General features: G+C 45.2%; 2 protein-coding genes across 5 annotated transcripts in view; both read right to left on the reverse strand.

Moving 5' to 3' along the window:
- The window catches only part of LZTR1 (leucine zipper like post translational regulator 1), a 42504-nt gene extending 31646 nt beyond the window's left edge, over nt 1-10858 (reverse strand). For 2 of the 3 annotated variants that reach the window (XM_041721337.2, XM_072918718.1), the window contains exons 1-9: nt 10637-10858; nt 10502-10564; nt 10237-10293; nt 9571-9650; nt 9111-9219; nt 7390-7473; nt 5565-5622; nt 4860-4999; nt 4482-4683 (exon numbers count right to left, since the gene is read on the reverse strand). In XM_041721337.2, coding sequence (XP_041577271.2) covers nt 4482-4683; nt 4860-4999; nt 5565-5622; nt 7390-7473; nt 9111-9219; nt 9571-9650; nt 10237-10293; nt 10502-10564; nt 10637-10812 — 969 coding nt within the window. In that variant the 5' untranslated portion in view covers nt 10813-10858. The remainder of the gene's footprint in view (nt 1-4481; nt 4684-4859; nt 5000-5564; nt 5623-7389; nt 7474-9110; nt 9220-9570; nt 9651-10236; nt 10294-10501; nt 10565-10636) is intronic. The other variant, XM_030255851.4, reaches the window with a different exon arrangement.
- Nucleotides 10859-13147: 2289 nt separating this feature from the next.
- IPO9 (importin 9) overlaps nt 13148-27926 on the reverse strand; it is a 39167-nt gene continuing 24388 nt past the window's right edge. For both annotated transcript variants that reach the window (XM_030291857.4, XM_072918753.1), the window contains exons 14-24: nt 26241-26400; nt 25047-25273; nt 24697-24845; nt 23718-23846; nt 22072-22347; nt 20308-20474; nt 18283-18416; nt 16660-16779; nt 15696-15797; nt 14830-14906; nt 13148-14216 (exon numbers count right to left, since the gene is read on the reverse strand). In XM_030291857.4, coding sequence (XP_030147717.2) covers nt 14106-14216; nt 14830-14906; nt 15696-15797; nt 16660-16779; nt 18283-18416; nt 20308-20474; nt 22072-22347; nt 23718-23846; nt 24697-24845; nt 25047-25273; nt 26241-26400 — 1652 coding nt within the window. In that variant the 3' untranslated portion in view covers nt 13148-14105. The remainder of the gene's footprint in view (nt 14217-14829; nt 14907-15695; nt 15798-16659; nt 16780-18282; nt 18417-20307; nt 20475-22071; nt 22348-23717; nt 23847-24696; nt 24846-25046; nt 25274-26240; nt 26401-27926) is intronic.

Genomic DNA, 27926 nt, shown 5'->3' on the forward strand with positions numbered 1-27926 from the left:
CTGTGATTTTCTGTTGTCTTTCAAGGTTGGTGGCATAAGTTTATCCAGAGTAACTGCTCCTCAATCAAAAAGCATATTTCAAGTCCTTTTGTTACTCAATTTTATAGAACCTTAATGTGGGTCATGTTAAATCCATGTTGTTCCAATTCCTTACCAGTGAGTGAGCTACAGAAATATTCCTTCTGCCTGTCATCCACATAATTTGCATTTTGCTTTCTCTGGGAGAATACTGTAAAAGGATGTAATAATGAAAATCCCTCAGAAAGGATATGAACATAGAATTGACAAACAGAAGTGGAGCTGTACAATAGTGTTCACTACAGGTACTCTGATGTGCAGATTCTTATAAATACATTTTCTAGATGTCTCTCTCCAGTTCACTGAGCACAGACCTGCAAAGGGCACTGGTATGAAGCTCCTACATTTTTAAAAAAGGTTTTTTAAAAAGGATGCAAGACTGAGCACTGCACATAATTTATAAACATCAAAAGTATCAGTCTTCCCTCTGGATTGTGAAAGGCCCAGTTTTAGCTCTCCCAGAACACGATACCTACTCTGCCCACATATGAGACAGATCTTGTTAGGGGGCTCACTGCAGGAATTTGAGGCATTGTGCACACAGTAACGCGTTTCTTGTGCCTGAAGATACCTCAGGGGGTGTTAACTAATCTCTGCACAAGGAGACTGGGGCAGACTCATTCCCAGGAGGATGACTGAGTCCTTTTAATCTTCCTCAGCTGCCCACAAACCACGTCACTGTAATATGTCTGAAAAACCTCCAAAACTGAGCCTCCAAGTAAGCCCAAGAAGGTTACCAGCACATGAAGCTCCCTTTTGGCTTATTAAAGGAAAAATTAAGAGCTTTGAAAATTGGAGATTTTTATTGCTCTTGGCTTTGAAAGCTCTAACTGTGAGAGTGAAATGTCTCCCAGAACAAGTTTTAGAGATTTCCCTCATAACTTCAGGAGAGATGAATGACTCGCCAGTCCCTGCAGCCACAGGGAGATGATGGGAACTGTGAGGAGGGAGAATTTTCTTCTTCCTGACATAACATCCTGCCTCTATGAGGCCGTGGCTGCTCCTAACATCACCTTGGATTCTGTGGCTCTGTGTCCACAACTGGCTGTGCTCCCTGCCAGATCCAGAGCTCCGTCATTCCCTGCAGAACACTCCTCTCTGCAGCACAAGCCATGACTGCCACATGCACACGTGTCTGTCAACTGTGCAACAAGGGCCATTTTCCATCTTACTGCCTGCTGATTTCTTATGCTGCTCCAACCTTCTTCAGAAAGTAAGGGGTAATTTGAGTTCAATGGAAAAACTCGAGGCAAACAAAAAAATCTATTTCTTGTTTTCGAAATTCTTCAGTAGCCCTATATAAAGAAAATCCAGCACTCCAGGAAGCTGTGGCAGTGCTATGCAGGCAGGCAAGGACTCAGACAAGATATTCCTGTGGCTGCCTTAGAAAAGGAGAACCCACAGCTGTGAAGATCATCTCACAGCAAAGATGGGGAATAGCTCAGTGTGCTTTGTACAATATATATGTGCATGTATTATATATAGGTTTGAGAAGCTACAGACTGCAATTGTGTAGCTCAGCAAGGATGTCTTGTTATTCATTCTGGAGACATCCTAAAGCATAAAATGGCAGCTCCTGGTTTATTTTTGAAGTACTGACCTGTTCTATCTCAGTATGCCTTCTTCTACTCATAAGCCATTTCCCATCCTCCATCCCACAGTGAGGCACTACCAAGAATTCTGAGTGCCCTGGGCACAGAACTACAAAAATAGCATTGCCAGATCTATTCCCAGGTTTGTTCTACCTGAGTAGAACAAGTAGAATGGCACAGTCTGGCATTTTGTTTACTCAAAATGCAGAAAATGCCAGACTCTTTCAGGGCACCTGACAAACGATTAATGCCTGTGCTCAAGAAGTGCCTCTAGGATCTTGCTAGTACTCACTCCACTTTGCTGTAATTAATGCCCAAACTGTGCCACCTTTTCCAGGTAACAACCCCGAGATTCTTCAGCCTTGTGTGATTTGTCACCTTCCATGCTGGCCATAACAGGGTAGCAGAGGACATACAATTTCCACCTGACACCTATTCCTGCTACTGGCACGAACAGGTTTGAAAAGTCTAAATCACTCCCTGACCACCTTGAGAAGCTCTTTAGGGCAGCCTAAGTTCAGACAACAAGACTGGAATGGCAGTAATGACCCTCCTTCAGCATAAGCAATCCCTTCTGTAATCTCTTTTGCAAAGCACTGTAAAAATCACCACTGAATTAATAGCTTATTCAGCACCAAACCTTATTTTGGACTCCAGAGGCTTTACCCATTCCATGCTAAACATCCGAAAGAAGAAAGAATTAAGGATATGCATCACATGACCATAAGTAAGAAAGTAACCTTGCCATAGTGCAGTCAAGCAAAGTTGTAATGCAGCACTTCTAAGATCATAATACAGAGCAAGAAGAAGGTAAACTTTACTATCCATCCATTGGAAAGGAAAAAACCCAACTCTAAAAGTCAAGGTAGGTCATTCTACTGCACAATAACACAGGTCACTATCACTTCACACACAGCAGAAACTCTCAAGTGCTGAGACAGCGCTGCAGTTATCAACTTCTATTTTGCTTCAAATTAACATGAGTAGTTTTGTTCACAGAGATGGATAAAAAAGGAAAATCCAGTTCAGAGTGTCCAGATTCATTCGTAACTTTAGAAGTCTTTGCCAAAAGCTAATGGAAACTTTAGGAAAATGACTCTGAGAAATTACCTAGTTATGACTCCAGAAGACACAAAATAATTTAAAACTTACTTGAAATGCCAAGTCTGTAGTTAATCAGTCTTTTAGGAAAATTTACTATCATGTGTTTCAACAGCACCAGTTTCACCTCCCATTTCTACCAAATCAGTTTCTAGATGCTGTACCAGAGAAAAAAACTGCCAAATACAACACGAGCAGCTAACCTGGGATTACAGACAGATGAAGAAAAGATACTTGAAATCTGAAATGAAAATTAGCAGGTGATAACTAGGGGAATAATGCTGGTTTACAACACTGCCAGGAGCAGTTCTGCTCCTGGAAGCAACAGGCAACTGTGTCCAAAAGAACCAATGCCTGCTGAAGCCTCACACGTCAAACAGTAACAGTGGCAGGAACACAACAGGATCTACAGTCCTGAAGGCAACTGCGGCTTTAAAAAGTTGAAGAAGCAGCTTTATTAATTTCATGTGACAATAAATCAGCTTTGTAAAGCATTAAATAGGCTGCTGTGAGATACTTTGGTCAGACAACAGCTCCCAACAAGGCCCATGTGCATGATTAATTTTGAGCAGTGTGTGTGGGATTCTCCATCTCATCCAATGCTGCATCTGCAAACATATAAACACACCAAATATCCCACACAGCTCTGGGGGGTGAGCCTTGTCACATCTGTGCAGGCTAAATCAGTAACTCTGCACCTGATCCCAATTCTTGCAACACTCAGCTGTCTGAGGTGTAACCTCAGGCTGTGCAGTTGTGTGCACAGCAAACACACACAGAGCATCTCCTCTTGCAGAGCAGCTCATACCTCAGACCCACTGTGACATAACCTGCAGTACCTTAACATGGTTTAAAGCAAAATCTATTCACGTTAAACACAATGAATGCTGCTGTTCCAAAGCCAGGAATTACACTGGTATAGGCTTAAGGGAACAACTGCTTGTGCATTCTGGGATGAAATGATCCTCACTTACATGACCTGAAATATGCACTGAAACCAGGTGAGCCCTTGGCACTTCCACCTGGAATACAAGCTGATCACAGACAGGATCTGTGAGTATGCTTTGAGGAAAAAAACAGACATTTTATCATACAGCAAGTAGCAAAAGAAACAGATTGATACGTTCATCATTCTTTTCTTTTTAAATATTGTCTTATTTGGAGTGTTTCCTTGGCACTTGCTGGTCTACAGCCTTTTGATGTCCATGTAAAAACAGACATTTAAAAATTTGTATATCTTATTAAGGAAAATATGTTAAAACAGCCCTTTCTGAGCCTCCATATTACTATTTGCCAGCCACACTTCTGTGTATAATCAGAATTTATAAGATTTTATGCACATGAGCATTATAGTGACAAATTGTCTAGTTTTGAATCCTGCTTCAAAAGGATCGATCACACAGCCAACCAAAGAATTAGTGGTACACACTGAATTAATTATTCAGCTTTTGACTGAACAAACTATTGAAATGCATATCATAGTGTTTCATGGTATTTGTTTAGAATGTCTTAAGCAAGGTTTCAGCTATGTCAACACTGACTAATTTTTAAGGACTGCTACCCACAATATTTGAGCTGATTAACCATCAGTTGGTAAGGAGTTGTTATTATTTAGCTAAAAGCCAATGCTCCTGTCAAAAAGTGTCCATAGCAAAACTAAGTAAAAAAAGAAGGAGCATAAAGGAAAAAGGCACAAGCTGAAGGTTTTACCTCACTGTCTGGGCTGGGCTGGATGACCTCCCAGGTCTGGGAGTCCACGTCGTAGCAGTGGAGCTCGTTGGGCAGCGTGTTGTCCGCAGCCCCGCCGAACACGTAGAGGTGCCGGTCGAAGGCCACCATGGTGTGCCCGTACCGGCGCTGGGGCGGGGGCGGCGAGCCCCGCAGCAGGTGCTCCGTGGGGATCCGTGTCCAGCTGGGACAGGAAACACGAAACACGGTTGTTTTTCACCAGTCTTTTAAATTTTCTGACTCTGGCTTTGTCACCAGGAGACACAGCATTCTCCCTCAGTGCCCTTAAGTATTACATTTCACAACTCAGGCAGTCAAGGATTTATGTGGATTTTGCACGACTTAACTGTCTACACTTACATCTTTTCCTTGAATTCAAACTGGAAGAGATTATTGGTAATCTTTGCTCCACTCTGGCCAGAGAAAACAAACATCTTGTCTTTGCAAACTGCCACAGGAAAATTACAGCAGGAAGGAGGAATTTCACCACTTTGTTCAATCTGAAAGGTAATTAAGTTCAGAATCAGAAATGTATTGTTACAGTGCTGAGGATGCTGCAGGGCCACGGGACACAGGTGCAGCCAAGGAGAGCACATGGCATGGGCCCTGTAAAGCTGGAGACAGGAAATCAACTCATGCTGTGCTTACATGTCTGATTTTCCCTGGATAAAAAGGCTGGGAGGCCACGTTTTTAAAGCTCCCAGTACTGCAAGGATCAGGATTTTGGTCAGCTGGCCAGCCAAGTTCCCAGTCTGTGCCAGCGGTCTGAGTGGGAATGCAGTGGTCAGAATGGGAATACCCCCTTCCACAGGGGGCACAGAAAATCCACCATGGGAAGTCCAAGTCCAGTTCACAGATTTACAAGCAAAAAAAATCACCCTTTCATACACACTTGGTTTTCCAAATACCCAAATCAAATCAAATTTGAACTGTTTCTTTTCACTGTGGATCAAAAACACATTCTGCAGAAAGAGCGGTGAAGTCCAGCATGGGAAATTTTAAATAATTCTGCATTGAAACCAAAAAAGAGAATTCTATGTGTTAGTTGAAATTAAAGCTTCTTACCTCTTCCCAGCAGGTCAAGTCTCTGTCCTGCAGGCCTATTGTCCACATGTCATTTAATCTGTGCCATAACACAAAAAATACTTGATTTGAAACAATTGATTTTTTGTAACAGTTTTGAAAGGGCAAAAATCCTATTTCATTAACACTCCTTCTGCACGGGAAGAATTGTGGATCTCAGATTCAGTCAAAGAGAGAAACTGAGAGTTTCTAGCCAGGCAGAAGCCTGGGAAAGAGTTGGAGAAGAATGTAAATAATTCTTTATCTCTCTTGTTGTTCACATTGTCTATAGTTAAGTTCTATCACTGTGTGTCAAGCACTCTGCACCAATGCTGTGGGTTGTTTTCACTTCAGGACTGATGGATTTGGTCCTCAAGGAGCTCTGTATAAAAGAGCGGTGCATTTGAATAAACTCTCAGCAGCCTTCTGAGTCAACATCTCCTCATTCCCGTCCTGCCTCCACAGCGACATCGAATCTCCTACTTCCACTGACAGAAAAAACAATTATTAGAATTCCTTTGTCCTATGCCTAAATGTTACAGCCCCATTCCAGCTTGCTTCAGCATCTTTCTAGTTTTCAAGTACACTGCCATCAACAGCTACATACAGCAACTCAGTCTGGAGCTTAAGGATTTGAACTATTTAATCTTCAGGATTTTTACAAAATACCCCTTTTTACCCTGCTCCTTCTGCTCATCCCTCTTAACTACTGAGACTGATCACAACAATTATTTACATGGCTGAATCCTTCCTTAAATACAGAAAGGAGGATGAAGCAAGTAACCTGACACATCTCTGACTGTGCTGTTCCCAGAACAAGTTACTCACAGTAACTACAGATGTTTTCTTTGTTCAAATCTGCCTGGAGGCTGGCTCATATTCCATAAAAAGACATTTTTTAAAGTGATTTGACATACTTAACATAAATTAGACAGCTCCTCTCACCCACTCCTTCCTTACAGCTACCCAAGACCCTGGGGGACTCCCTAAGCTGGCACTGAGCAATCCCACAGAGTCATGCATCTTATACCAATTTCTCCTCCAGAAATAACAAAGACATCCCATCTTTATTCCCAATTGTCAACAGTTCTCCTGGAGACTTTGTGGAGCTGGACATGTTTCTGAAGATTCTTCTCAAAAGAGGAGGCAACCCAGCTCCTCATGTGTGACAATCTCTGTGTGCTCTCATGATACAAATATTGTACATCATCATAAATTACTTTTTAAGTTCATCACAACAGAAAAAAAAATGACATGCCCAGAATTGACTATTCCCTGACAGACCAAGAGCAAATGCTAGGAGATACCGTGAGACAAAGCACTCTCTCTAACATCTCAGCACCACTCCTTTACAGTCTTTCCCCATATAAAATCCCACCTCCCTTCAACCTAAATATTACATATTTCCAGAGATTTCTGAGGAAAAAACAGACATGTTGCTCTTAGTTCTCTCAGACAATTTCAAAGCAAATCCAAGCTTTGCTCTCTAAGTATTCAGCAACATCAGCCAGCCTGTGCTGGGGATCTTTCAAGAAATGTGCATTTGCCAAATTCCAAAGATCATTTTGCAGCCTTACAACCAAGCACACTGTCAAATTACACATCCACAGCCACTCTGAGTAACCAGATCTTTAGGCTTTAAGCACACGCTTATTTGAACATGAACCAGTGAACTGCAAAAGTGCAATGTTCAACAACAGACTGGGTTTGCAAAGCTCTAGTTGAGTGTTTAAATCTCTTGGAACATGGGAATGTCTCTACAGTGGTGGAAACTGAGGGGCTGGGATTTCACAAAAGCAGTCAAGGAGAGGGTGATAGTGCCCCATACCGTGCGTTGCCATCGTATCCAGCAAAGATCCACAGTTTGTCACTGTACACTGTTGCCCCATGAGCTGACCTGGCCACTGGCAACCTGCAAGGAAGAAAATGCAGACAACAATCTTTCCTCTGCAGCTGCACAGGGCTGCAGAAGAATCTAAGAGCTAAAATGCACATGTGAGAAGAAGAAGAAAGTCCCCTACACAAAATTGTTTCTGCCATGCGCCCTCCAAACAGAGTGAGCCTCTGAAGGTATGCATTAGTTTTGCACTCTACTGCCTTCAGTGGAGAGAAACTACCTTAATGCAGATAGGGAAAAAAAAGGAAAAAAATCTCAACTAATTCCTTGCCAGGACTCAAATACTCTTAGAGTATTTTGCATAAAGTAGTTAAATAATGGGAAACTTCATAGCACCACTGGTAGAGCAAGGTGGCCATCAACTCTGGCTGTGAACATCCCACACATATTCCCAAAGACTAAGCAGGAGAAACACAGAAACAAGATCAGGACAGAGCTCACAATACTCATTTGGGATCAATCAGGGCTGTTCCCAAGATGAAATGACAATGAAAGATCCAACCTATGATTTCTCTTCCACAATCTTTGTTGTTTTAACTAAATCTGCCAGGTTGAACAAACCTGTGATGCCACAAGGCATCTGTTGGCTTATCTGAGGTCTTTGTGAAGCATGAACATTAACTATGGAGAACAACAAGCAAAATGTGAGTAAACTGAGTAAGAATTACTCTCCGAAATGTCCCAAGTTATCAGAATTAACCAGAAAGAGAAATTATTAATACAGTCTCTGCTCTGAAGTATAGCGTGCTCATCAGAGGTGAGCAACAGTAGCACAAGAATGGATGGGATATTCCTCATCCCCCTCCACAAATCACAATAACAAATGTTCCCTTCCCTCTCCCTACTGAAACCAGCATTCCAGAAGCTTCAGCTGTGTATAAGACTGCAGGTAAAGACACCACACGACCCTTACTGGGGAGTGGTAAACACAGAAATGTTTGGGTAGAAAGAGACCTTAAAGCCCATCCAGTCCCACCCCCTGTCATGGGCAGGGACACCTTTCACTAGCACAGGTTGCTCCAAGTCCCATCTAACTTGGCCTTGGACACTTCCAGGGATGGGGCAGTCACAGCTGCTCCAGGCAACCTGTGCCAGAGCCTCACCAACCTCACAGCCAAGCCTTCCCTCCCAATATCCCATCTAACCCTGCTCTGCCAGTATAAGGCTATTCCCCCTTATCCTGTTCATGCCCTTGTAAAAAACACTAAGAGTTGGATCATAATCATTGTTAGAAATGGCATTCTGAAATGTGCACAGAGTCACCTTTAGGAAGCAATGTGTTAGTGATTCTGATTTTCCTTGGAACACTGAATCTCAGGATCCCTTTTCTTCATGAGGGATCAACAATTTCCAAGCTATCCTTGAAACTGAAACAATTCAGAAAAAAAAACAACTCCCTTTGCTCCCATTCCTTCTGTCATGGACCTGAAACATGAAGAGTGGAATTTGGACAAATTTCCATTACAGTGCATTCTGGAATGGAGGCCTTCCAAATAAACTCCTGTAGAACCAAAAAATGTTAACTGAGAAAGCAGAGCAGCAATCATGCTGCAGCCCTAACATGAGCACTGTAAGTAGGTCTGACTGCCATGTGAAATGATGCCAAGCTACCCTCAGTCCCCCAAAGCAGGAGGCAATGATACAGCTCTTACCTTCCCTCAATCTTCCACTCTGTCCACTGCCCAGTTGCAAACTTATACTCAAAGAGGTCGTTTTTATTCTTCAGGTTCGAATTGGAATAGATATCTCCAGTATAACCACCTGGACAACAACAATTCCATTAGCCTCCCAGGCAACGGAGCACACACTCCCAGGCGTTGCATTAGGAGAAACTTTAGATTGCATGAAATGTTTGGCTAACGGACTACTAGAGAAGGAGACTTCTCTTCCACTCCTTCTCCTAAAGAATCACTATGGCAATGAGCTTCAATCGTCTTTACTTTAAACAGAACAGCGCCATCTTTCCAAACTAAAGTTGAAATCACAGCCATGAAAAATACTGGATTTGCTACTGAATGAGATCTCTGACACCTCCTAAAGATCTCTCATTCTTTTTCCAAACCAGTACAGCAGCACATCTACCACTCCTAGTACAACCTGCTGCTGCCTTACCAAAAACGAACATGCTGCTCCCGTAGACCACAGCAGAGTGGTGGTACCGTGGTGCCGGCGGCGTCCCCGTCGTGAAAGCCCTGCACAGGTCACAACAGCAGCAGTCAAACACACTGGTTGTGCTTTGGGCACAGTGCAGACTCAGAAAAGAAACAACTATTAGAAGTTATTCTTTTGTTCCCGAGTGTTTCACTGGTTCTGGATAGTTGATTGCACTAAGATTTTATGGAACAGAAATAAATGGTTACAAACATGCTGCTGCTGAAATCTATTTGGCAGAGCTGGAAAGTGAGACTCAAGTGAGATAAGACAGGCTGCCTACCGCAGAGCAAAGGAGCCAAGAAGGGTGTGAGGACCCCTGGCCCGAGAGGACTGGTCCAGGACCCAGTCCTTCTGCCCTCCCACAAGCTGCAGGAACAGAATGACCCTGCTCCTCCCTCGCTGTGCTGCCCGGCCTCCCCTCGGGCAGGATCGACAACCCCGATGGCCCAGCACACAGCAGGCTGGCAGGGAGCAGCTGTGACAGCGCTGGGCGGAGGTGACACTTCCTCTCGGGTACTCGGGTAGCAACACAAACTTTTACACCCAGCCCGAGGTGCCGAGGGAAGCCGCAGTGTATCCCAGTCCCGCCAGCGACCAGGGATGGCGAGGGGCCGCGCTGCCCACCTGCACCACGAGCAGTCCTTCACGTCGAAGCGCAGCAGATCGTTCAGCATCGTCTTCCTGCGGGGAGGGACGGGAGAAGCAGCTGAGCCAGGCCGGGGGTCGGACAGGGGCGGCCACGGACCCTCAGACCACCTCCCCTCACAACTCTGTTCCCCTCGCAACTCCGTTCCCCTCACACCCACCTCCCCTCACACCCACCTCCCCTCACATCCATCTCCCCTCACACCCACCTCTCCTTAACCCCGGCGCTGCCGGCTCCCCTTACCCGTTGTCCCCGCCGAACACGTAGATCGCATCCCGATAAGCCACCACAGTGTGTTTGCTGCGCCTGCGGGCGGCACGGACAGGTCAGAGGCGCCGGGAGCCCCCCTCCAACCATCCCGTCCGCTCCCTAGCTCACCGGGCCCCCACGAACTCGTCGCAGGGTGGGAGGCGGCGCCAGCGGTGCACGGTCTCGAAGGGCCCGAAGTTGAGGGTTAAGTACTCGACGCTGTCCGAGCAGCTGTGGTCGAAGTCCACGCTCGGGGCCACCTTCGAGCGCCCCGCGCCGCCCGCCGGGGCCGCAGCCGCCGCCATGTCCCACGCCTGCCCCCCGGACTACAGCTCCCGGCGTGCCCCGCCCCGCGCGCCCGCCTTCCGGCGCGCCTGCGGTGCCGCAGCCAGACCACAACTCCCGGCGTGCATCGCGCCCGGCGCACCGGCCTGGCAGCTGCCAAGCCCTGGACTACAGCTCCCAGCATGCACCGCTGGAGGGGCGGGCGGCCCGACCCAGCCGGTACCGGCGCTGAGGGACGGGGAAGGCAGGCGGGAAAAGCTCCACTCCCAAAAAAGAACAGTACTGATGAATATGCATAAAGTCTCATTCCAGGGTCCGAGCTGGCGGTTCGCTGGTTTAACACGGTCCTTGAGGGTCGGAGCTTCGTGCTACTCTCCGGAGTAAACGGAGCAAACATGGTCAGCTCAGACCCACAGGAGTCCTGAGCGGGATGTGCCTGCCAGGTACCAAGGCAGCAGGGGTATGTGCCCTCGGCTGTGCAGCCCACAGCCCATCCTCTGTTTTCCTCAGTTTATGTTTCTTAAAATGGTGCCAGTCACCTCTATGACTATTAGCTTCTTTGCAACACCAGACAACACAAGTGGTGCTGCACCTCAAAACCAGAGCTCAGATGCTGCTTCAGAGAGTCCAGCAGTTTCCATCCTGAGCCATCACTGTGCTACTTGTCAGAGGTTTTTTCGCACAATTCCTCCAGCAAACACAATCCTTGTATAAAGACATATCGCAGAGTGAGCTTCAAAATTTTATTAGGAAAGATGACAGTGGTTAAGCAGAAAAGCAACACCAGCAGGACTCTGCTGAGGTCCCTCAAACCATCTCCTCTCTCAGCTCCTATCCAGCCTCTTCCTAGGGATTGCTTGAGTCACGGCATTTCTTGCCAAGAGCACCCTGCACACGGTGAGGGCTGCTGCACACCCACACCATCCCCGTGCCAGTCCTGCCCCTCGGGCTGTCCCAGGCTTCAGCTGCCATGCAGCAGCACCATGCCCAGCCAGCTCAGGCTGCATCTGGCACAGGATGGAGGGGGGACAGTGCAGAGCACCAGTTCAGCCAAGAGGAACAGCCTTCCCACTTCTCAAGCAATCTGTCAGTCACAGTGCCTTTGTTCTGTCCATCTGTACTCTGGGAAACTCAGGTAAGTAATCTTCACACGTAGAGACAATGCCACTTACCCCCCATCCTCCCCTTCTCACACTCGTTGAAAAAACACTGATAACTGCAAATCAAAGCTGTTTTTACCCAAAATATGGATGAGTTCCAGCAGGAACATGGCACTGACCCATCCATCTTTTGGAACTTACAATGACACAGACACTTTTAGATGTTTCAGTTCAGTGTCAGTACTAATGTCAGCCTCATTTTTCATGGACTTGTTTAAATTCACCCTCTGCCCTGGCTAAAGCCCCCCTGATGCACAGTATTGCAGCTTCCACTGGAGTGCACAGGAACCCCCAGCAGCACCTCTGTGAGCCCAGGCTAACCAGCCTTCAATGTGCTGTTTACTCCTGACACCCTGAACACACCTCGATGCTTCCAGACGTTTGACATCCACTTTTGTCCAAGTATGGATGGCTGGGTTTGTGCCTCTGCTGCTGACACACATGGCAAAAAAAGCTGGTCCTGCCTCTTCCCAGAGCTGGGACCAATTCTTCTGAGGACACTCCTGATCCTTCTGAACAGCCATGTGGACACACCACTGCAGCCATCAGCTTCTTGGTAGGTTTTCAAGACTGCACTGTTTGGTTTAACTTGTTGTTCCTTTCAGTGGAAGCTGAGAGGCAAAGGCCTCAGAACCAAACTCCTACCAAGTATGACAGGAGGGTCAGGGCACCCTGTTTGTTACATATTCCTACAGACCAGAGAATCCCCAGGGAAGAAAGACACAGACTCAATGGCATGGGAAGAGCTTGTACCTTATTAGACACAAAAATCAGGCTTCAAACTCTGCTTCTCATATAGTTAAGCACTCAAAAAATTGAGATTGGCTCAGAGGAGTCTGCAGGGGATGGGGGGTTCCCCCTGGCTCTGCTCACTCACAGGCACAAGGTGAGACCAGTGAGAGACAGAAGGAGTCCAGGTTATGGAGGTTTTGATACAATGTCGAAGCAAATGATTCCACAAAGGAACAGCAAGTGCCTTTCTTAAAAGGAAACTGTAATGGCTCAGCCCATTTTAAGCAGCAGATACATACAGCACAGGACTCCTTTTCTGTCCAGGTGACACCCATGAAACAACCCAATATCCTCTGGCAGCACATACAGAACGTGTCATAAGGAGAAATAAGTCTTTAAAAAGTGACTTCAGGAATCAAGCACAAGTTCCTTTTAAATCTGTTTTATAAGAAGGATACCAATGTACATTTTAATAGTTTTATTTCATTTTCCCCAAAAGGGAACCAAAGGCAGAGAGGTGTTGTGAGATACATCACACTGTTCTCATGGGGAAATCAATTTGCAAATGTTATTTTGCCACTCTATAAAAATACACACAGGAGTGTGAAAAAAGCAAAGTAGTTTAGAGTGGCTGTCATGAAGTAAATCTGTTAAATACAATCAGTTTGGTTTTTTTTCCCCTAAAAACTGTGGCTCCTCGTGTTCCAGAAAACCAGTCTTTCATAGCCACATGCCACAGGAACAGAAGTTTAAGTGATGGCTTCCTCTGAGCATGTGCACACACAAGTGTTAGTGAAGAACTGCTCCCATGGGAGACGTGAGCGACAGAGCCCCATCCACACCAGGAAAGAAGATACACACTCAGGTTCATTGTCTTAGCTTCCCCTCCAGACTCCTGTGAACAGGCTCCATCCGATCCAGGCAGCTCTGAAAAGAGTCTGTGGTTCTATAAAAGAAGTCACGCTGTAGGATCAAGATATTTACCCTGTGTTAGGTGAGGAGGAACAACAGACAAGACGAACAACCTTCCCACTTCTCAAGCAATCCGTAAGTGATCCGGTTCTTTTCCCTGTCGAACTGTGCTGTGGGAAACTCAAAGTGCCTCTTCACAGGTAGAGACAGTTTCCTTTTAAAAATATTAAGGACACATTATTTCTATCTTTAGGAACTTCTTGGAAAGTTACTGTGGAAAATGAAAGTGCTCCTGTGGTGAGACCAATGTGCAATGATCCTTTCTCAGGATTCCTTTCCTTAGCATCCTTAGATGTGCGTTAAGATGAGGTTCCAAACAACGAGGCCATTGTCAACCTGGAACAAGGCAGGCAGACACTGGAAAAGGTTTTATGTCCTATCATAAAACGTGGAATTAGCCAAAAAGAACCAATTGTTCAGATCTGGCAGGTGTGGTCTCTGGAGTGGGTCTATATCCCGATGGCCTGCAGCACTCGCTTCTCGTTGTCGTTGAGGTGGTCAGAGAACATGGCATAGCAGGGCTGCTGTGCAAACTGGCACAGGAAGTCGGTGAGATAGGCCTGGGAGGGACAGAAACACCAGTCAGCACCACCCTCCTGGGAAATCCTGCTGCTTCCACGTGTCAGGAGACATAGCCCAACATGCACCAAGTAACACCCCGGGCCTGAAGGGAACAGAAAGGAGCGGTGCAGGAGGAGTGAAACCAGAGGGAAGGGCTGGAGCAGAGGAAAAAGGCTGGGAGCAGAGGGAAGGGCCCTTCAGCAGCTGCAGGTGGTGGGAAAAGCAGGAGCAAAGGGTAACACAGGGGCTGACTGAGTGGGAGCATCTCCAAGTGGAATATGAAATTCTGTCATGTTCACTTTCCAACCTACTCCTGACTTCTGCCAGTAGCAGTGAAGCTCACAGGCAGAAAAGTCTCATCTCCCTCTGTTCAAAGAGTTTTGTTCATTCACATTTCCATGTTATAAATATTAATGATAAGGAAAAATAGCTCCAGAAATTCTTGGGCCACTTGGCCCTTTCCAAAGTAATTTCAATTTACAGAGTGCCTTTCTGGATGTTAATGACTGGTGTTTCCAGTGCTTACATATTTGTTAAAGTACAACACTTAAAAAATTAAAGTTTATAGAGAATGATTGGAATCTGATAAAACCCCTCATTCCAGAACATCACCTGGAGATCTATTTGGTAAAGAGGGTCCTTTAATGCATCTGGATCATCTTCTTCATCATCTTCATAGTAATCTTCATCTGTCAGAGGTAAATCAGCAGGTTTTAACATCAAAAAGAGCAGACTATCTCAGAAAATTTTCTATTAAGCTACTGAAACCCAAAGATCCAAAAGTAAATAATTTCAGCACTGCTGGGAAAAAAGAAAATTGTATCCAGAATATTCACTTCTTTAGGTCATGTGATAGAAACCACTGAAGCCCAGAACCAGGGTCAGTGGATGCCTGAGGAACATGCAGGTGAGCCAAGCACACATGGGACACTCACAGGCAGGACTGGGAATTCCACGCACCAGGATCTTCTGTCTTAATCCCACGTGAGGGTGACACTTTGCCAGTTCTGAGCTAATGTGAGCAGCATCCTTCGCTGTTTCCCTGTACAGTTCTCCCTTCTGAGGCTACATGAACCTGAGAGATGATGCACCTGCTCATCTCTCTCTGCAGTACTTGTTCCCCAAGGTCCCTCCACAAACGAGCTCACCCATCCCTAGGACACTGTCACACTGAGGTCACACTTACACACTGAGCAGCAATTTTTTCTTTAGAAGAAATACCTGCAGAAACATCCTAGGTGTGAAGCCTGTGCAAGTATGTGGACTCCCAGGTGATTTTATTTATAATGCAGCAATTTAATCACCATGTTGCTCAAAGCCATGGCTTCTCCAGAAAGTCCTTATTCACAATCCCAGAGCAGAATTCCTTCCCCATGCCTGCAGCCTTTGTTTTGCTGCTGGCAAGGGAAGGAAACTTTGACTAGGATGTCACCTACTTGATTATTCCTTTGAAGAAGGACTTTCAAGCTGTTACTCACCATACTTGTTTGTGGAAAGAATATCTGACAAGAACTGTCCTGCTAAGCCTTCGTCTTCCTCCTCGTCTTCTTCCTGATCCTCCCACATATCATTTGAATCATCTGTTTAGAAAAAAAAAAAATCTAGAAATGATCCAAATCCAAGAAGTCCAAGAGGTCTGAGATCACTCTGCAGGGGACTGGACTTTGTAGGCATGTGTGGATGGATGAAGAGAAACACCTACAATCCTTCTTATCCTTTTGGAATTATTCCAGAACTGGAGCCAAGCAAAAGGCAACAGCAAGAATGGACACTTGAAGCAGGAAGAAAGGCAAACCAGATAGACCATGAAAGGGTAATTTTATCTGCACATAGCCAGATCCCATCCTCCAAACTAGCCCGAAAGAATTTTTACATCTAAGGATACACAACACTGACTGATCCTATTCTCCCATTTTATTTATTTTTACGTGGAAGAGATTGGTAGCACTTAAATACAGCACAAGGAAGGAAGAGATGTTGTCCTAATAATGAACTATACAACAAAACGAGATCTGGAGGAGGACTTTGACAAGGAGGAATGGCTTCCCACTGCCAGAGGGCAGGGTTAGATGGGACATTGGGAAAGAATCTTCCCTGTGAGGGTAGGCAGGCCCTGGCACAGGGTGCCCAGAGCAGCTGTGGCTGCTCCTGGATCCCTGGAAGTGTCCAAGGCCAGGTTGGACAGGGCTTGGAGCAACCTGGGCTGGTGGAAAGTGTCCCTCCCCATGGCAGGGGGTGGAACAGAATGAGCTTTAAGGTCCTTTCCAGCCCAAACCAGCCTGGGATTCTATGATTCTATGAACTTATCCTCTGGATAACTATTCAAGACTTTGTAGGATACATGATTTATTGTCACAAAGTTCCTATATAAGAAATTCTTCGCAAGAGAAGATCGAGTAGATTTAAGCCATGCAAAGGGAAAAAGTAAACCCAATATTTTACCTTGGCTCCAATCAGCAGTTGTCTGTCTAGATGCATTTGCTTCCATGGCATTAGAAAGTTCATTTATTATTAATTTTAAGATTTTTACTAACAAAGGAATGTTTGTCCAGCGCTCAGGATCTGTAAGAGAAAAAAATACACATATTCACGTTGCTTCTAATTAAAAGCTATAAAACAGGCCCTTTTTTGTTGAGGTGGGTTTTTGGGTTTTTTTTGTTAGGGAGGTTGGGAGAGAAAACCAACTGACATAAAACCCCCAAAGCTTCTTTCCATATATCCTCAGAGCTACATTCCCTAAGATCTCAATGCAGTATCAACCTTGCATATACTGACTAAAGAGAAGGCAGGGGGAAAATCTTCAGCTGAATGAATGTGTGACTCTACTCCTGCAGGCTGCTCAATAGAGTCATCTGGAGTCAACCCTTCTTTCCTGAAGTCCATTTTCACATCTTCCAATGCTTTCATGTAAATAAGCAGTGCAAGCTCCCAGGCATGGCTCTCGGCCCTTCTGAGGCACTGTAAGCTCCAACTCTTCCTTACTAGTGTTCCTGCAGGGCTTAACTACCCCATAGGGACAGCTAGACACTGTATTTGCCCTTAATTACAAAAGTAAAGATCCTATCAAATAAAAAATCTGGGTGCATTAGTTTTAATTCTTACTAATGCTAGTATGAATTTTGTTTAACTCAAATGATGGCAGTTGCCATTTTTCTGTCTGACTTTCATTGGTTTAGTTTTTTTTAAGCCAAGAATTATCAGGCAGCAAGTGATTTGTGAATACCACTCACCTCTTAAAATCCCTACTGCTTGCCCCTATTAATCTCCTTAACTGTCACCTTCACTGCACCACTGCAGGTCCCAAGCCCACGGCAGCTGAAGGCTCAAGGAGCACTGACTCCTGGAGATGCTCCCAGTTTGGATCTGTACGGCCTCCACATCCCATCCCACCACTGGTCACACACTAGCACTAGCACAGCAAGTGGCACAACCAAGGTCTGACTGATGGCTGAGGACAGCAGCCCCGAGTGTCCTCCCCCTGGAGATAAGTCCTCAGCAAAAACCACCCAGGGCTCTGCTCCCTCTAATTTAAAAGATCCATCTCAACAGCAACCTCCAAAGACCTTGGGTTCAACTTATTAAAAATAAGACAAGTCTTATGCAGGACACTGGTCAACCTTTCCTTAAAAGAAAACTCTAACTGGTCAAATCACTGCTTTTTGTGAAAGTATCTCATTGAAAAAGACACCAATTTTTTAAAATCTCTGCATGCATTAAGGACACTTTTCTCTCAGAGAAGCCACGAGGCATCCAGAAATATCAATTCTGTCTCATGATGCAAAACAGCAGTGAAGAACTCTCCATCCCATAATAACCTCATCCAGTTATATTAAATTAGACATCAGGAGTCCTCCAAACCAGTATTTGGCAGAATTAAGGTAAATAGATACAGGTAAACAGATCTAGTGAGTACATGATGTATGAATTAGCTCTATAAACCAACACGTGCCTTCTGCAGGAACTGTCTCCCACAGCTCTGTGTGATCTGCCAGACCTATTCAAGGCCTTTCACAGCATCTACTTACAGAAAAAAAACCTGTTAAACACAGCAAAATGATTACTTACTTTTGGCTGACTTGGATCGTGTCCGAATTCCCTCATCCATATTAAATATTTCTTCTCCCTTCACTCTAATGTCCTGAAGTCTCTTGTCATCTGTGTTGATGCCATACTGCAGGAGTTTGCACAGTGCTACAGAGCTGGGAGCAGAGAATAGAAAAATGAGGGATCAGAACTTTCCTGAACGGCCTGGTTTTCACAGCCCCTTTCTAACAGGGAACACACCCAGAAGCAGACACCCAGATGTCCTTCCTTCTACTCTTGGCCAAGAACAAGTATGACAGAATTTTCCCATGTCTCCTGCTTTATGTCAGCATCAGAAACTGGACTCAGTTCCTGACCTGCTTTGGATTTAGTACAATACAGACACCCACTCATACATACATTGAAGTTTTCTCCAGGTCACAAGGGCCACCAGGTTAAATGTGCCCCTGCAGCACCATGTGCACACAAAGATGGAACTAAGAGAAAAGCAGTGGCAAGAAAGCAGTAATTTGGCTGATCTGTAGCAATGATCTGCCCCCTTTCTCCAGTCTCAATGCTTATTTTCACTTCTGGTCCTTCGTGGCTCTGCCACACTCAGACCTTCCAGCTTGCTCCTCTCCTTTACATGTTCTTTCAATCTCTGATGATCACATTTCTACTCCACGCTTCAAACCTTCATGCTGACTACAGGTCAAGGTTGACAATCTATGCTTGGCACTCACAAAGCTCTCTCTCTCTTGGCTCCACAAATCTCAAATGGAAGTTTTGGAGTTCTGTGGAACTGAACTCTTTTTTGTGCTTTCACTTCTCACCCTCTCTCCCACACTATGGCTCTGAGTTCTTCTGGTTTGGACCCAGGTGTTACCTGCTGCCTCAAGCTGCCCAAAGTTTTCCCATCATTTCACCAAGACCCCACAGCCACTATTCAACATGGCCCCAGTGGATGGGGACTGTGTACACAGGAGGTGTCAGCTGCCTTCAGGGTCCTTCTACTAACCCTGAACAAGAGGCTCCTCAGAGTAGGCCCTTCTTTTCCTCAGGACACAGAAACACCAAGCATTTACTAATGCATGGTAATGTCACCACAACCAAGAAAATCCAAGTGTTTAATACAGCGTGGAGCCCTGTCACATCACTTGTACACAAACATTTCTCATTTTGGACACCACAGCTCTAAGTAATCACCCTTAACTTTGTTCTCCTGGTCAGCCTTGGCTCTTCCCTGTGCCATAAGCCTCAAGAGATCCTGCAGACAGGCCTGCATTGTCAAAGTGGGGATAAACCACCAGGCTTAGGGGTGAACCCAACAAAATGTGACCAAAAAGAGCACTGGATCCCCAAATTTGCTGCTTGTCCTTCAGGATTATTCACTAACTTCCATTTTGAACCTGCCTTTTCCCATTATTTATTTCACAGGCTATTTGACTCCCATAACAATGACATAACAACAGACACTAATAAGTGGGTTAACAGCTGGTGAGAGCCCTAAGAGTGGTCTATGAGACTTCACAATTCCAGAAAAATCTAATACAGCAGCTGTGAAAAAATTTAAATGAATACAGAGCATCCCATGCTTTGGAATACAGCTCCAACAGAACACAAACATGCTCCCACAGCAAACAGGAGAGAACACTTTGCAACTGATGCCTTGATCAACTTTTAATAGATCAATAAATCCACAAAAAATCACCAGATTCTTTTAGGAAACCCTCTACAACACCCCAGAACTGTACAGTAGTCTACATGTGTGGAAGCTCTTCTCATCTCATTCACAGAAATTCAATCCCAAAAGCAGCCCCGTATTTGCAGGAGACACGTGTCTCTGTTCCAGCACAGGAGCACGAGGCAGCAGGAGCACTGATGAGGAAGATCAGAGCTTGCTCCAGTTACCACAGCTTTCCTGAGCAGAACTGACAGCGCAGGGAGCAGCAATTCTGCCCAGTGCTGGCACACACCACTCCCATCTGAGCCAGGTCCCCTTCCCCACGCCCAGCACTCAAAGGCAGTGGGATGGGGGCAGCTAACACAGATGTCTGTGGGTCCCACCTGACTTTGCCTTCATACTGCCCATAGAAGAGGTGCTGCCTGCTCATCCACTCGGCCATCACGAACTCCAAGGCAGGCTTGCCAGTGGGGCCAGGCAGGCTGCACAGGAATTCCAGAAGTGGCTCCAGTTGTGAGTGAACCAAGTGAGCAAACACCATGATAAGGGACTGCAGGAGGAGAAAGGCAATGTTAGCTGTACATAATTTAATAGCTGGAAATGTTTTATCAAATATTTAAGGAGCTGAAGTGAAGCTGTGCTTACTGAAGGAAGCTGAAGCTCCCTGCAGGAGTGAAGGCTGTGCTTACCAATCCCAGGAGGAAGGGAAAGTACAACCAGCTGCAAAACACTGTGCTACAAATGCAGGAAATAAACACCACATCATGACTCAGCAGCATCTTCCCAATTCTGAATGCATTTTGAACATGATTTTAGGGAAAGAACTACAACTTCTGAAAAGGTTTTGTTATAACATGCAGTTTTACAGACTGACTCCTAAAGACCAGGGGCAGAACTCATTTGCTGTGTATGTCTAAATGTCAGTCTCCCAGTCTGAGGGCATCTCTGTAGTCCTCCTCAGGAAAGCGCTGCCCATCTCCAGATGATCATCTTCCAGCTTAACACAGGGAAGAGACCCAGCACTGCAAAATGCTTGGCTAGAAGGGCTGCATGGGACTGCTTCAGATTTAAACTTCTGTATTTTTTAAATCCCAAACCCAGCAAAGTGAGAGCCATTCCAAACAATTATCATCAATATATCCAGGGGTTAAAAAATCCTAAAGCAGGTGAGATTTGCTGGCATTGAAATGGCCATTGTGGTACCACATGTCAGCTTGAAAAATGTATATTCAAAAATCAGAGAAATAAGATAAAATGGTTAGAGCAGAGTGAAGCACAGCTGAGTGCTGCACTGGGGGCAGAGATGGGATCTTGCTCAGCAGTGCCAGCAAAATGTCCTCCCCCAGCTGCTACTGAGGAACCAGGGCAGTCAGCATGAGCTGTTTTACATTGAGGGCACAAACGAAAAAAAAGACAGGAGAGAGAATGAAGACCACTGGGAAAAAAAATCACTCCAGAAAACTGTGTCACTACAAGTAGGTCAAGGCTAGAAGAGATGGTGATGCTCTTAGTCTGGTCTCTCACCTCACTCAGGCCAACTATGCCTCCCATCCACCAAGCTCATCTTGTCTCAAGTCCCAAGCATTTATCCTTGGAATACAGAACAAATCCACTCAAAAACACATGCTGCCTTTGCCATAACGTTCCTACTGAGGCAACTGCTATCCCTCCAAAGAAGGCTTGCAAATACAAGGGCAAGAGGGACTACTGAAGGTACATTACAGCTTATCCAGGAGAATCTTACTTACCTTGTAACCTGACAAAAAATTTTGGATCTGAGCATGGAGCTGTGTCACTGGAGGGTTAGGCTGGGTATCTCCCAGAGGGTGGTCAGGCACTGAACAGGCTCCCCAGGGAATGATCATGCCCCCAAGGCTGCCAGAGCTCAAGAAGTGTTAGGACAGAGTGAGATTGTTGGGGTGTACTGTGCAGGGCCAGGGCTTGGACTTAATGATTCTTTTCGGTCCCTTCTAACTCAGGATACTCCATGATTCTCTGATCAGAATAGGCATTTTCCTGACTACTTCAACAGGATACACAGACCCCCCAATTGCACGAACCATAAACAGGAACAAAATGAAAGAAAATTATGACAGTTTCTTCTCCTTGTGCTTCTCCTCACTCTCCTGGGTGCCAAGCCTGCTCACCTGCATCACACTAAGCGTCTCTGCTTGCTGCATTTTACTCAGGATGGCTCTCAGGATCTGGTCCAGATTCTCTCCCAGCTCACTCCCAGCTTTTGAAATTAAAGTGGAGACCAGTCTGCCCACAAAGGCAGCGGTGAACTCTGAGGTCCGTGGGTCCAGGAGCTGGCTCACCACCTGCATCACGTACCAGAGCCCGTTGTGGCCCTGCTCGTCGTGCCACTGCGCGATCTGCTCCAGCGCCACCGACACGTACGCGCGCAGGCACTCGCCGCCGTTCTGCAGAGACAAGCTGCGGGTAAGGGAACGGGCAGGCACAGGGAGACAGCCCCTACACCATCCCAGAACCTCCCTGAACCACGAGGAAAACAAGGGGAAAACTGGTGGCACCTGTGAAAGATTTAAAAGTAAGTTCTACAGACTCCAGCTCATGAACACATACACTACTCCTCACTGCCCAGTCAGCAGCAATCAAGATAACTAATAAATACAGCAATAAATACAACAATAACCTCAAGCAGCTGCAGTTTTCTGCCAATCTGGGTACCTAAAGAAATTCAAAGTGTTTTTAAGAAGTGAGAGATAAAGACAGAGAAGTGTGACATGAACAAAACACAACTCAGCAGTTAATCTGTAGTCCTTTTGAATTCTTCTTAGCACAAAGATCCAGCAAAGCAACCAATATGCATTTCTACAATTTCTCCCTGCTGGTCTCTCGCCTGTTCTTACTGGTCTGTTGTTTAGGCAAAGACCATATTCCCACGGTCTGTATTCACATGGCAAAGAGTAGATGCCACTATGGAACTCCTCACATAAGGAATGAAACCACCCTTGTTATTCATATGCCAGTTAGGAGCTGGAATGAAAAGGCTCCCTGCACTTCTAGCCTCTGATGCTTCTTCCTTCTTGCTAGATACCTCAAAGACATCAGGCCATAGCCAAGCCTGCCTGCAAGCACAGCTCAGGCAGTACTGATGCTGGAGATGATTCCCTGCTTTCCCTCCATCCCACACCTGGCACAATCAAAAAGAAGTTTGCCTTCCCCTTCCCTAAAAAATGAATACAGCAGAAAGCTCCTAGAGCAGGAAGGCTAGGAGAATTTTTGCTGTCCTGTGCTAGTGACAGTTCCTGAAGACAGCCCCTGTCATTACCAGGTGTGATAAATGTTATGGGTGCAGAAAAGCATTACAAGTTTGCTTGGTTGTTTGGGTGGGTTTTATTTTGTTTGTCTGTTTAGGGTTTTTTGTTTTGTTTTTTTTTTTTGGTGTGTGTGTGGTTTTTTTTGTTTCTGTTTTTGGTTTTTGGTGTTTTTTTTTTTTGTTGTTTTTTTTGTGTTGTTGGGCTTTGGTTGGTAGGTTTTTTTAATGTGCTCCAGTGCAGTAAAATAGAAAAACCATGTAAGGCTGCTGCCTTTCTCACTGCTGTTTTCCACATTCAGGAATGATCAGGAAAAGTCACTGCAGGCCCTGAACAACAGTACTTTCATGGTAAACTGGAGGTGGCAGAGGCTCTGGGGGGCTGCTAATAGAGCAGCTGGCAAGAACAGTCTGGGCTTCCTCAAAGGCTGTGTCACCTCTCTTGGACTGGTACAGCCCTGTGATCCTCCCCCTCCCCACAGTGTCACCTGCCTCCCCTCCCCACAGGGGTACCTGCATAGTAGCATTGTCATCTGTGTTCAGGCTGCACTGTGCCACTGCAGGGAATGCCTGGCAGATGAGGAGCTGAGACAGAGGGGGTTTTGTATTCCTCACAACTGTAGTCAGTATATCAATAGAAGTCTGAAAGGAAAGCACAAACTGTCACAGCAGCAGCTACAATACTTGAAGTCACCACTACCCACCCCTGCTGCAAACATCAAAGACATCAAAGGTGCGAACTGCAAGGATGTGGCCACTGCTGCAACCACACCCTGAACTCAGTCTAGAATAATTTTTAAATGGGAGGACCCTGGAGTCACACACCCAAGCATCACTGGTGTGAGCTGTAGAAGTTCCCACATTAAGAGCAGTGTCACCACTCAAACATGGCAAACAGATGCATACTAATCAGAACAGCCAGAGAACTGTTCAAGCTGACTTGTTCCATTTTGGTTATATTGATTTAAATTTATTTTAATTACCTATAAGCAATTGTTACAGTCATGCCAATTAACAGATTATATGCATATTGATATGGATGTTTATGAATTTAATTCCATACAACCATTCTACACAGTCAGTGCTCCATCTTTTATTAGGGCACCTGTATAATTTATCTCCAATTCATACATATGTGATGCATAAATCAGAAAAAGCCTTAGGAAGGAAATGCAAGGAAAAGTTGAGTAGTCTGCTGGGAGAAGAGACTATTCCTGCTGAAAGATGGCAATGTCACAGCAAAATGACTGGGATGACTCATACTGTGGAGATTGGAAGAAGGCCAGAGAAGTAGTTTAAAGCAAACTTTTGGAAGCATCTTCCTGCACCTGCAGTTTGCCTCTTTTCCACAGAGAAACCTCCCCCAGTGACTGAAGCCATTGCTCTAAAGCATGTCCACTGCAGCCTTTCTACCCTTTGCAGAGCAGCCACCCCAGGCGTTACTGAACAGGGAACATCTCCAGCCCAGGTTGTGCCCCCATGAAGCACTTACTGCACACAGACCAGCCGGGATCTTGTCAGCTGGGGCCTGCATGATGCTGACAAGGGTTGGGATCAGCCTCATCTGCATTGGACCCTGGCAGGCTTCTATTTGAGCTAGCTCCTTAAAAATATCCTGGGCAAGAGAAGCAACAACAGGATCTGGAGAGAGAAAGCACCGTTTACTAAAACACACACACACACATCTCAGTCTTTGCCACCACTATTTTGGCTGGGCAAGGCAGCAAGTTTCCCCTCTACCACGGGAATCAATGTTCATTCAATGACCATTGATTAAGTTTTCAGCAGCAGGATTCAACAGCAAAACCAACTGTGCTTTGGGAATGTAAGTGGGATGCATACCGTTACTGTACTTGAGGAATATTGCAATGGTGAAGGGGCAGATCTTGTTCTCCATGCTGGCTGTAAATGCTGCGTCCACCGTGCACACAATGCACAGGGTCTCCATCACCAGGTTCAGCACCTCAGAGCTGAACTGAGTTGCCAAGTGGATCAGGCCATCAAGAATGCTGGGAAGGAAAGGCTGCAACACGTGGGTGCTCTCAGAGATCTTCAGCTGGTCACAGTAGCTAGACAAGAAATTTGTGATACAAAAATACATTCCCAATATATTGAAGTAACTGAAATATATTCCATTCTGGATAATACATAAGGGGTTGTTCAATCCTGTCCATTCTTATTCCTTAAGTTCACTCCTCTAGGACTTCTCCTTCAGTCCACTACTGCTTGACCTCCTAGCAGCTCAGCAGGAAGGAGGAGGGGAGTCTCACCAGAAATCCTCCCTCTGCATTCCACACAAAGCAGAGTTGAGCCGAGTGATGTTAAAAGCTTCTACTGCCCCTCAGTGACAGGTCTCTCCTAAGAGCTGCCCATCGATGGAGAAAAGGAAAAAAGTCCAGGACAGACACTGCTTACAAAGTGTTTTGTTACCATGTTCTAGAAGTGACCTGGGGTGCGATAAAGCAATTTCAGGAGTAACTAAGTCATAAATCTCCGACTTCATTTATGCATTAACATTTCAGTGTAAATAAGACAAAGTGCTCTGTTCAGAAGTGGTGAACAGTTAGGTTTTAGCAGATTTTTGTGACTGGTTTTTTTTTTGATTTTACACGAATGTTCATCGAGTACAGCAGAGCTTCCTTCTGACAAAAATGGGGTAAGGAAATCAAACCCCAAACACTCCTTATTGCTGTGATTGGCTCCATAGGCCTGTATGATGTCAGTCACCTTTATGATCAAACAGGAATAATCTGGGTTTCATCCTCGTGCTTTCCAACACTACCTAGTGCTGCTCCTCCCTGTGACCATATCCATCACAACACTTCACTGTAGCCAATCTTGAATCTCAATTCCATATTCCTCATTAGAGTTATTCTATTTTGAATCTGTTTGCTTATGCTTTTTAAGGGGATGTCTATTTCACTCAAAGCAAAACGTCCCACAGCCCAAACAGAAATGCCATTTTAACAAACCAGTTTATCAGTGCAATGTATACCCCTGACCCTGGGGCTGTGGAATAGCCCAGGGATTGCTTACCCCCAGATGGCTCTGACTGCAGAGATCCGGACAGAGGGGGGCTGGGTTTCGTGCAATCCACTGACAGTGGCTTGCAGGAACTGCTGGATGAGCTCTGGAGACATGGCCACAGTGAAACGGCTGGCAGCCCACAGGGCCCGGCCCAGGAGGAAAGGAGACACTGCAGCAAAACAGAAAACCTCAGTTGTTTCAGAATAAGCTTTATGAGTTGAAAATCACAGCTGCTTCCATCCATTATTTAAAATCTTGTCGTCTCAATAGGAAAACACTGAAATGTGACACACAAGACAAGTGTGCCAGCATACAATGAATTTTTGTTCATGGGCAGAATCTGCTTTATTTTCTTAGTTATTTCAAAGAGTAATTTCTCATTTATTAAGAAACCTCCTCCCTTCAACTATTTACACTTGAACTTTTTCATCACTGAACAAATGCAAAGGAAGAGAACAGAGGCTTTTCTACCAATTCCCATTTATCCAGCTCAATACTCTGTCCCCAGCTGAAGAAAACAGCAGCATCTTAGGGAGAAGCATTAGAACAACAGAGCTCATACCCAGGGACCTTTCACAGATTACATTACTAGTTTGCAGCCATCACCCTGCAGTTACAGAATGGAATTCTGTGATTCACCAGCACCACAGAAACAGTGGACAGTCATTATCCACTCACCAAGGTATGATACATCTTTATCACATTTAATCCTGCTGCCTTTTCAGACTATGAATCTCCTCACCTATCTAGGCTGGCCTCAAAGTGATGATGCTCTCTGTTCCTCAGTATCTTTACTACCATTATTTATGCTACTGCAAGTACTAATTTTAAGATGAGGACATAAAACACTCTGTGCAAGATGTACAGCAAGAGAAGAACTTTTTTTCAAGTCAGTATCATAAAACACAACATTTCTTTGTATGTACCATTACTGACCATTAAATGGATATCCTTGGAGAGCCATCAACACACTGACTCCAGAGCCCTTCCAGAGCACAGCAGCTCATTTACAACCCAATGGCACACATGTAAATGAATGTAAATATATGTAAACTGATGAGGTTGCTTTCTTACATGCATTGCACATTATGCACTTTGCACACTAGTTCTTCATCCAACATTAACACAAAGAAAAGAAAAACCCCTTCTTTGCAATGGGCTAAATAAGTGTTTGTTTGATGAAAAAGGAACCCAGGAACCAGTTTTTTCTACACTGACAATTCAATGTGGACTCATCAATGATGCTCACATTAATGCCTTAAACTTCTAAAATTTTAATTTGCAAGGACTTTTGAGGTCTGACTTTCTATAATTCCTCTGATTTTCTTGCACACTGATGTAAGATAACACAGAGCAAAATCCTGCTGAGTTCCCAACAACAGAACCCCATTTAGCTGGGAGCAATATTTGAATTCATGTGCTACAACTAGTGTCAGTCTCAGCATAAAACAAATGGGATGACATGGTGCAGCAGGAATTCTGAAGGCGGTTAAACACTGCTGGTGACTTTTGCAGAACAGACTCAAGACATCAGAACAGCTATTTTCCACCCAGCTCCTCAAACCCTACAGGCTCATGCATCCAGCCAACAATGGGATCCAGCTGAAAGCACAGTCCCACACATAAAGGACGTACACTAGAACTAGGAGCATGTCCTCACAAGATTTATTTTTTTCACATAAGCAAGGTGCATAA

Source organism: Taeniopygia guttata, chromosome 26 (genome assembly GCF_048771995.1).
Source record: "Taeniopygia guttata chromosome 26, bTaeGut7.mat, whole genome shotgun sequence".
Taxonomy (NCBI): Eukaryota; Metazoa; Chordata; class Aves; order Passeriformes; family Estrildidae; genus Taeniopygia; species Taeniopygia guttata.